A 9,698-nucleotide genomic window follows, 5' to 3' on the forward strand; every position below is an offset into this window, starting at 1 on the left:
ACATACACGCGCGGACTTGCACGTGGCACGAAGCTCTATGTGGACGTCGGAGAATAAGGGAGAAGTGAGAGGGGTACCGAAGCTGGGAGAAGGCGACCAGGCTCTCCCTTGGATGAGCTCATCACCAGCTCATGCACACACGTCTCCTGTTGCCAGCTAACAAAGGAGATAAAATAAACAGTAGTGCAATGAAACATAGAAATCCAGGCGCTGGGCGTACGTCGTCCTCATGCGCTGTGTGTGTGTGGGTGAGTACAGGTGTACGCCTCTCTTCCCATCTGCACCCACACACACACACAGCGCATGAGAACCAGCAGAATGAAACGGAGGAAGCGCACAGGAAGGAAACAAAACGAGAGGACGATGTAGAAGAGGGAAAGAGAAAAGAAGGTGTATGCGCTACTCCAACGAGTGCACAAGACGAGACTGGTCGCACGCGCTCGCCGACCCACTCCTTTCGGCACGAAGCACTGCCAAAGCCCTGAGTGAATAATGAGGAGGAAAACGCGTGGGAGCAGAGGCACTCGCCTCGCACAAACAACGACACCAAAAGACGGTGTTGATATGGGCAGCGGTACGGGTTGGCTCTAGCCCATGCGAGAGGCCATTCGGCGGGAGGAGGGGGTGAGTAAGCCACAGCAAAAAACAGGAGAGGATGCGGTGAGGTGGCGGCACAGCGATGCGAAGGTGAAACACCGAGAGAAAACGACACGCACGAAGAGAAAAGGAGGGAGAGGAAGTGAAGAGTTGTGATGGCCACGGGTAGTGGGAGGAGGGAAACGTCAAAATACAAGCGCTGAGGCAGACAAGTGTGCATCAATCAGCATACATACACACATATATACACAGAGACGCCCCGTCACACGCTCATGCAAATTATTCGCCGCTTGCCCTGCAGCTGAGGGACACGCTCCAGAGACTCAGCACCTGTTCACACATGGCTTACCCTTTCCACGGAGTCACCCTCTGCTGTCTACTACTCCATGATGCCGAACTCGCGGAGTCGCTCGTCGACGATTTCCTCCCCAATACACTCGATCGGCTGCCGGGGAGTGCGGATCTGGTACTCGGCCGCCGTATCCTCCATCATTCCTGCCTGGGTAAAGGATGGCATGTTCGCAAAGACGCGACAGTTGCGGTCTACCCGCTTGAACTCCACCTTAATACCGTTGCCCACGTAGGTGTCCAGCAGCAAGCCCATCACGTACGGCTTCGTCACGCTCGGGTCGTGGATGCGGGGGATGACGAAGTACGGGCTGTGCTCCGGTAAAAATGTGTACTTCAACGCCACATCGCGCGAGAAGTTGAACTTGAGCTGACGGTCCGGTTTCTCCACCAGCGAGTTGCTGGTCGCGTCCAACTTCTCCTTCTTGCCGCTGTGCCGGAACACGCTTAGCAGCAGGGCGTGGTACTCCAGCGACGGGTCGTCACGCTCGTCCTCCTGCGAGAGAGTGATGTAGGCCTCTGTCGGCGCGGACACGTTGATCTCGAAAGAGATGGTTGGGATGCCATGCGCGAACTCGCCGCGGACGCGGTAGTCCAACCACGGCGTGCGCAGGTGACAGCAGCCACCGCCTGAGAACATCTTGAGCGCGTCGCTCCACTCCATCCAGAAGGTGCGGTCGGGGTCAGCTGGGCTGCCGCCGTGCTTGTAGCACGCATTGTGCACGGACGGGTACTTGCTCCAGCGCTTGTCGCTCTTGCCCCACGCGCCGGTCCACTCGGAGCCGTTGCCCCACGGGTTGCGGAGGCGCAGGAGGCGGAGGTCGAGGTCCTCAAAGTACTCCGCCTGCAGCACCGCGTAGCCGTGGTGTAGAAGAAGGCCCATCTTCTCGTACGCCGACTCCAGCTCCGGGTTAGCACTCACGACGTTCGTGTTGCCGAATACCTCGCCCCCGTCGGACGGGGTGCAGAGCACCTGCAGGTACCCCATCCTGTCGTAGGAGTGCATCTCCTGGAATAGGCTGTCGTCACCGGCCCGCGCGTCCTCCCAGAAGCTCTCGTAGCGGGTCACTGGAAAGCCGGTAAACTCCGAGAGCGGCTCCAGCGGATCGCCCCTCGCAATGTTTGCGTAGGAGCCGTGCACCTTCGCGTAGGTCTTCTCCAGTAGTGCCACCCACATGCGCCGCATGTCGACCGCGCACCGCGCAAATTCGGGGCCGTCGTGCGTCGCAGGCAAGAAGTCGTCGAGAAGCACCGGCAACCACCAACCGTTGAAGTTAATCGTGACCCAGTAGGCACCGAGAGCACGCTCAATCTTGCCGTTGGCAGCACTCACGGGGTGGCGGAAAAGGTCATGCAGCCGGCCACCGTTGGCGTCGGTCAGGGCCGCCATGGCGGAGACGAGGTAGGTGTCACCAATGGAGCCGTGCGTCACCTGAGACGGCAGGATTTCGCGGCGGAAGAGGCGCACCTCCTTGAGCTGCTCCTCCGGGATCCAGGTGGAGGGGCGGTGCCATGGGATAAAGCGCGGCAGGTACGTGTCCACGTCAGAGCGGTAGAGTGAGTAATCGCATGGACGGAAGTCGCAGTCGATGTACGGCTTCTCGTTCTCCTCGCAGTACGCCAGCACCTTCTCCTCTGTGAGGTCGTCCTCACGCACACCGATAGCCTGCGCCATGTCCATCAGATCGTCGGCAATGCGGTCGTTGACTTCACCGTAGAGGATGTCACGCTTGTCGTCGTTCAGTGGCACCGCCTTGGCGCTGCACTTGAAGCCGTTAATCTTGCCGGAGACCAGCTTCGTCGTCTCGCCAGGGAAAATAACGAGGGAGGCGGACAGCTCGTTGGTGTTCATAACGTACAGCTCGACCTTGTCCCCGGGCTGCAGGTCCGACTTGGCGCCAAAGGTGAACTTGACGTGCATCTCGTACTTGTCTGTGTCGTTGTAGTAGTACCAAGTGCCATCCGGCGTTACCACCTTGAACAGCAGGCCGTTCTCGAAGACCGGCGTGACGTCACCCTCGATAGAGGGGCCGTTGAGCTGATAGGCTTGGCCCGTGCGCTTCGCGCGGTCCTTCTCCGACATGTTGAGGATAGTCGTGTCGATCGTCTTGTCCTCGAACTCGTCGCACTCGTCGTCGTTCACGTACGGCGGTGGCAGGTCGCGGCGCGGTGGCACATACTTCTTGGCGGCGTCTCCATCGGACTGCAGGTTGCGCATCTTCTGGATGTCCTTCATGCTGCGTGGCAGGAGGTCCGGGAGCGGTGTCGGCACGCGTACGGGGTGCAGCGCGTCTTCGTCCATCTTGCTCGGACGCGAGGGCAGCGGCATCACGTAGCCCGGCGGGAATTCAGGGGGTTGCTGCTCGGCCATTGCAACAGACATGCTGTTGTATTGTTGATTGTTGAAGAGAGAGAGGAGAATAATACACGTGAACAGCTGAGATAGGTAACAGTCACTGCACACAGTAACGGAGATGGTGACGGTCGTACCACAGAGAATGCACAGCTGCGGTCCGCAATGAGGGAGAGGGGGGAAGAGACGCAGAGGTAGGTGAAATAGGTGAGGTAGCAAGAGCCATGACGTGCACGGCGCAGCACGACTCTGGGGTGACGGCAGCGCAACATTGGTGGGGGCAGAGGTGCGCCGGACTTGGGAAATATGCGGGAGAGGCACACACGGCCCCTTCTTTCTCCCGTGAAAGAGAGGGGAGGGGAGAAGGCAACATCCGAAGACGTTGCGCCTTTTGCAGCTCCTTTCCTCTTTTTCTGTTTGCCCCGCCTGATGGAGGGTGCGGGAGAGCGGAGCGCTCCTGTGCGCAGGCGCGAGGGAAAGGCGAAGGAGTGCGGGAATGGGTACGGTGCAGTCAGTGAAGACGCACGCGGGAACAAGAGCGCATAACCGACAAAAATGAGAGCCGGCAGCGGCAACTAAAGCCGACCAAAGAGAGGCACGTCACTGTTCCCTTCATCATTGTGGTCTGGGAAGGGAAACGAGGAAGAAGAGCTGTCGCCACCGCCGTGCAGAAACACTCCATCCACGAAGCACGTTCGCGCAAAGCATCGCACGTACACACAGACGCCCACGCGCGTGTGTGTGTGTGTGTGTACGTGTCGCACAGGGGGACCACGGAGTGTGCCCTGCGTGCTTCATACCGCCTCTCACCACGGCTTCCCAGGAAAAAGTGCCGGCACGGTGCCGTCGCTACAGCGCGCCGCTCCGGTACACAGAGACACACACAAAGGAGAAAACGAAAAATGTTCCCTCACACGCACTTCGCTTCGTTGCCAGAGATGCGAGACCCCTCGCACGTCACAACGCCTGCGTCCGTGCATACTTGATACTGTGCCGTCACGTGTGAGGTGCCCACCAGCGGGAACGTCGTGGTGGGGTCCGTGAAGACGCCGCAGCTCCGCCGCAGGGATATGAAGTGAATGGACAAGTCCTCACCATCTCCCGCAACGGCATCGCTGACGATAGACACCACAAAGCGCACCTCTGGCACAGCGGCCCTCGAGGGGGTGTTGAGGGCGGATCCGCTGCCTGAGCTGGGTACGCCGCCGCTCACTACGCTTGGATCCAGTAGCGGAACAACCAATACAGCGGCGCCGTTGCTGCTCATGTTCGGCTCAACGACCACCTTCATGGACACATCACGCGCCACAATGTACGTTCTGCAGCCTGTCGCACACTCAATATCGTCGCAGGACTCGCTGACCACTTTCGCCGACTGGCTCGCCTGCCGGTGAACGACTGAGAGAGCTGTGCCGTGGAGGGGAATGGGACGGGAAGCTACGACGGTGCCGAAGCTGTCAAGGGTCTCGCCCACTGTCTCCAGCGAAAGCGTCACGAACAGCTCCACCTTCCGCCGCGCTTTGAGCTCCAGAACCAGCCGTGGGCGACCCTCCGCAAAGGCATTCCTCACGCGGTACCGATGTCGGTTCCACATGGTGTAGCACACGCCCCCACCTGCAAACGCCGCAAGCACTTCTCCCCACTCCACCCACATCGTGCCCTTGTGTTCGTTTCGGGCGATTTCCACTGACGACAAGTCCGCGCAGGCTCTGGGGACAGCTACATGCGAGGGCGGACCGCAGGAGGACACCTGTCCGCTCAGGCTCGTCGCGATGGAGCCAAGGGCGCTGAGGCTGGAGTCGGGCCGGTCATACCACGTAGTGTACTTCCACTTCTTCTCGTAGTGGGTCATGCTCTTCGTCTCCCACGTCCACGGGTTCTTCAGCTGAGCCATGCGCAGATCCAGCTCCTGATAGAAGGCGACGTCGCGCAGGAAGTAAATGTGGCCGGGAAGGAACTGCGGCACTGTGTCCTTCACAGGGAGAATTCGGGAGGAGCGCTTGCGGGACAGGTCAACGGTCGCGCTCGACTGCTCGTCCGAGGGGGCTGGGGAGAACAGAAGCACCGTGCAGCCGGCCCGCACACTGAGCTCGAGGTAGTGGAAAAGCGATCGGGACGCGTGGTCGTTCGGCTTCAGTGCGGCAGCTGTCCACATGGAGTCCAGAAAGCGCACTGGGAATCCGGTGAAGTCCCCGAGGGCCTCCATAGTGTCGACGAGGCACGTCGCCGCGTATGAGCCAAGCGACTTGGCGTACGCCTTCTCTAGCAGCTGCACCCACAGCCGACGCGGGTCCTCGGGACAGCGCGCAAACAGCGGCCCTCTCAGCGACGCAGGGACGTAGTCGTCGACAAGGTAGGAGTGCCACCACCCATTGTGCAGGAGCGTCACGCGGTAGCAGCCCAGCGCCCTCTCCATCTTGCCCACGTGCGCGCTCACAGGATGACGAAACATCCATCGCACATGGGCAGGGAACTGCGCCACCGCCGCTATCGCAGCTACTACCGTGTGGTTGCTCAGCTCTCCCTGCTTCACCAGGAAGCAGGAGATCTCACCGCGGAAGAGACGAGTCTGCGAAACCTCGGCAAGGTTGATGTACTCTTCCGGCCGCCGCCATGTGACGGCCGGGATGGCGACTACGTCGAACTCGGGGCGGTAGAGACTCTCCGCACTCGGGCGGAAGTTGAGGTCGGTGAAGCGGAGGTGGTTCTTGAGGCAGCACTTGAGGTACGCCTGCTGGTCCGAGGCGCGGCTCCACTTGCCGAGCACCTTGCGAACGGCGTTGATATCGGCGTTGGTCTTGCGCAGTGACTGCGTAACAGACGGTGAGACGTAGTCCAGCGGCACCGGCACTCGCTTCGCCAAGAAGTGCGGCATATGCGCTACTCCACTCATGAAGAAGTACGTTTCTTCAGGCAAGACGGCGATCGTAACCTCCGTCTCCCCTGTGCCGGCGATGGGGGAGAGCATGGCGCGTTCGTTGATCTTCTCGTCGCCGCGCAGACAGCACTGCACGCGCACCACCATCAACTCCTGCAGGGTGTCGTTGTAGAAGTAGTACTCACCATTTGGGGTCTTGATCTTGTACAGCATGCCCTCCGCAAAGACCCGTGTGACGAGGCCGGAGACGCTCGGCTGGCCAAAGCGGAAGCGGGTAGATGGAATGTAGGGTGTGGAGAAGCAGTTGAAGTCATCGAACTCATCGGTATAAGGATCGTCGTCGTCTCCCTTGTCGCAGCCCTCCTCCTCCTCCTCAACCTGCTGCAGGAAGCGCTGTGCCTCCGTCAGGTTGTCCCCTGTCCTCGCTGCCTCCACCTTCTTGTCCGGCGAGTCCACGAGCTGCGGCACCGACTCACCACGGGAGTGATGTGCAGAAACCGCGCTGCGCTGTGTAAACTGGTGAGGGTTGCCGCGGCTAGTGGGCAAGCAAGCTAGCAGCACCTCTTCTTTGCGCTCCAGTAGCTCACGGCACGCCGATGTAGCGAGGCGATAGCGAGGCACCGCCTTCTGATGCTCCTCGAGGTAGTCGTAGACGACGTGTAGCACCTCAGGGTCCGAGACAGCGCACACAAAAGCCACCAATTTCTCTGCGGCAACGCGGTTCGCCGGTGAGATCTGCAGGCTGTCGGCAAGACCGTATTGCCGCGTCTTGGGACGTTCTTCAGGCAAAGCCGAGTCCGCCGTGAGACTCGAGGTGGACTCTATGAGGGCCACCTCTGTCGAACCCAGCTCGAAGGGCTGCACCACGTGCTGCAGCCCTGTGGGTGCAGGGGAGATGCGCGAGGGATCTTTCTTTGCCGCCCCACGAACCGGACGACTCCCAACACCGCTCGACTCCGGGGCTGCGGTGGATCTCAAGCAGGGTCTTCGGGAGCGCGGCCAATGCTTCGTGCTTGTGTTCGGCGGCGGCGGCTGTACCTGAAGCGAAGCAGGCTTATCATCCCCTACTGGTGGCATGGCAATGACGTCGGGGGACAACACCTCCGACTGCAAGCCAAGGCGACCCGCAGGCTTTCCTTTGACACCATCAGCGCCTTGCGCACCAGCCCTCGGCGCCTCAAAAAGCTCGACTGGCCGCTGACTCCCCGGTGCCGGCTGCGGCCTGCGGAGCTCGCGCCTCGCCGCAAGAGAGTTTACCTCCGTGGAAGCCGAGGATACCTCTGCCAGGCTGTTTGCGACGGATGAAGGTGGCGCCACATCGGTAGTGCTTGCCGCCGTTGCTATCTTCTCTGCAGGCGGCAGGGTCGCTCTCCGAATCAGCCGTGGCGTACCCGTCGGTGGAGTGGTGTCTGGAAACTTGGACAGCTGAGTCTCAGGCTGCTGCTGCACAGTGGCGGCTGCCGCTGAGTTGGTCGGCACACCAGCCACCGGCCCTTTCTTGCCGTGTAAGGGGGCAATGCGCCGCGGCGGCACCATGTTGATACGCGACGCAAGCCACAGCGGAGAGTCTGCTGTCGCGCCACCCTTGGTAAGGGTGGTGTGAGCGCTCATCGTCGCCGGTGCTTTCATTATGGGCGTAGGATCTTTGGTGGTGCTGGCAGCTACGGTCGGCGCTCTCCTTCCCTCGGTGGGATTCGTTGGGGAGTCATTAGTGACTTCCTTCTTCGCCTTTGGAGCCGCGGTGAGCAAGGAGTTTGCGCCTGTCACGGCACTCTGAAGTCCTGTCACGAGGCTAGAGAACGGTGTGATGTCCTGTCCCGGCGGGGTCAGCAGTCCGACAGTACCTGACGAACTCAAAGACAAGGAATCGTCCGCTTCATCGTCTGCAATGGGGCTGCCCAGTTGTCGCTTGGACACCTCGCGCAGCACCAGCATCTCAGTGCTGTGGTCATCCTCCAGCCACTTGGCAGCCTCAATCTTCAGAGACCGGGTGCGGTAAGGCGGCGGCTTCGGCTTTTTCTTTCGGCTAAGAGCCGCCGCCACGGCAGAGGCAGTCCCCAGTGCCCCACCCAGGCCACACAACTTCGGGCGCAAGGCGAGTGCATCGCTGCACTTCGGTGTAAAGTGCGTCGGCACAGCAGGAAGGGTGGGCACAACGACAGTGCTCACCTCGGTGGTACTTGTGGACTGATCGTTGCCATGGAGCCGGAATCCTCGCGAAATCCCAGGGCGAGGGCTCAGCACGGCAGGTTTGAAAGACGTCATAAGGGTTTCCTGGCGCTCCAGGGCGAAAGGCGCACCGGGACTGGGGCGGTACCCGCCGGAGCCTCCGTGGGACACCGAGTCGAGAAAGTTCGAGTCCGTCCCGTACGGGGTATGCGACACCTCCGAGAAGGGCAGTGAGTCGAAGCTGTCCATCTTCATGACGGACCAATTCGCATCTTTAAAGGACCCGGCTGGGTCGCTGCACATCATCTCTGAGTCGTCCGATGACGTAGACACCACAGCGAGCGGGACCTTGAGCATGGCGACTCTACGTGTGTATGCCCTCTCTCCCTCTGCTACAAGAGAGAGGAGGGGGAGGGGTGATGGGATGCGAAGCGACACGGCGACGCACGCTCTACTGACAGGGCAAGAGGAAATGAGAAAGGCGCACAGACGCAACTACAATCCAGCGTCAATGACACGGTGGAGGGTCGAGCTGATCGAGAAGGGGGAGGGCAAAAGACGGGCTTATCAACGAACAGGAGGATCGAAGCACCAACACAACGGGGAGAGCCGACAGAGGGGGAGGGAGGGGGCAGAAGAAACGGAAAACAAAAAGAAGAGAGACGAATGGCAACAATGATGGCGCCCCACTGCACTGCCTGGTGTTGGCGACACCACCGAGAAATCGGAGAGGTGGAGAAGAGACAAAGAGAAGAGCGTAGACGCAAACGCTCAGGTATGATGTGTGAGTACACCCGAGTAGAAGGCCACCCAGCGATGAGCACACACACACACACGCAGAGAGAGAGAGAAAGACACGCGCACACACATACATCAATTGTTGAATATACACAAAGTGAGAGCCAAATGAGTATCTCGTTTCCTCCCTCACGCAGCTCAGCACAAGTAGGAGCAAAGAAAAAAAAAGCGAAACAAATGCGACCTACGATCAGAGTTGCGTGACTGCGTTGCTGAGTGAGCACGTGTGATGCAAATTTGCCCGTAATCATCCGAGACACCCCAATGATGGGAGAAACAAACAGGCGAGAGAAAAAAAAGAGAGAGAGAAGTGACTTCAAGAAATCCCCTAAGTGGAGGCACAGCGGAAAGAACTCGTAAAGCAACACACACACACACACACGCACGCACATACACACATCAAGCCCAAGGCAGATGGGGAGGGGGAGATGAGCAGCAGCGGTGGTGGCAGGCGATGGTAATACTCGCAATGCAACAGTACCGTTCTGAAGAGAGAGCAGGAGAAGTGAGGGGTGTCTGTGTGAGTGTTTGTGGGGGAAGGGGGGTCCACTGAAA

General features: G+C 59.9%; 2 protein-coding genes across 2 annotated transcripts; both read right to left on the reverse strand.

Annotated features, from left to right (window-relative positions):
* Nucleotides 1–976: 976 nt before the first annotated feature.
* Nucleotides 977–3,328, reverse strand: LBRM_31_0510 (putative calpain-like cysteine peptidase; the record flags this gene model as incomplete). The annotated part of the gene is made up of 1 exon (XM_001567001.2): nt 977–3,328. The coding sequence occupies one exon, from the start codon at nt 3,326–3,328 to the stop codon at nt 977–979; it is 2,352 nt and encodes a 783-aa protein (XP_001567051.2).
* Nucleotides 3,329–4,208: 880 nt separating this feature from the next.
* Nucleotides 4,209–8,702, reverse strand: LBRM_31_0520 (putative calpain-like protein; the record flags this gene model as incomplete). Its single annotated transcript, XM_001567002.2, has 1 exon — nt 4,209–8,702. The coding sequence occupies one exon, from the start codon at nt 8,700–8,702 to the stop codon at nt 4,209–4,211; it is 4,494 nt and encodes a 1,497-aa protein (XP_001567052.1).
* Nucleotides 8,703–9,698: the final 996 nt, after the last annotated feature.

Source organism: Leishmania braziliensis, chromosome 31 (assembly GCF_000002845.2).
Source record: "Leishmania braziliensis MHOM/BR/75/M2904 complete genome, chromosome 31".
NCBI lineage: Eukaryota > Euglenozoa > Kinetoplastea > Trypanosomatida > Trypanosomatidae > Leishmania > Leishmania braziliensis.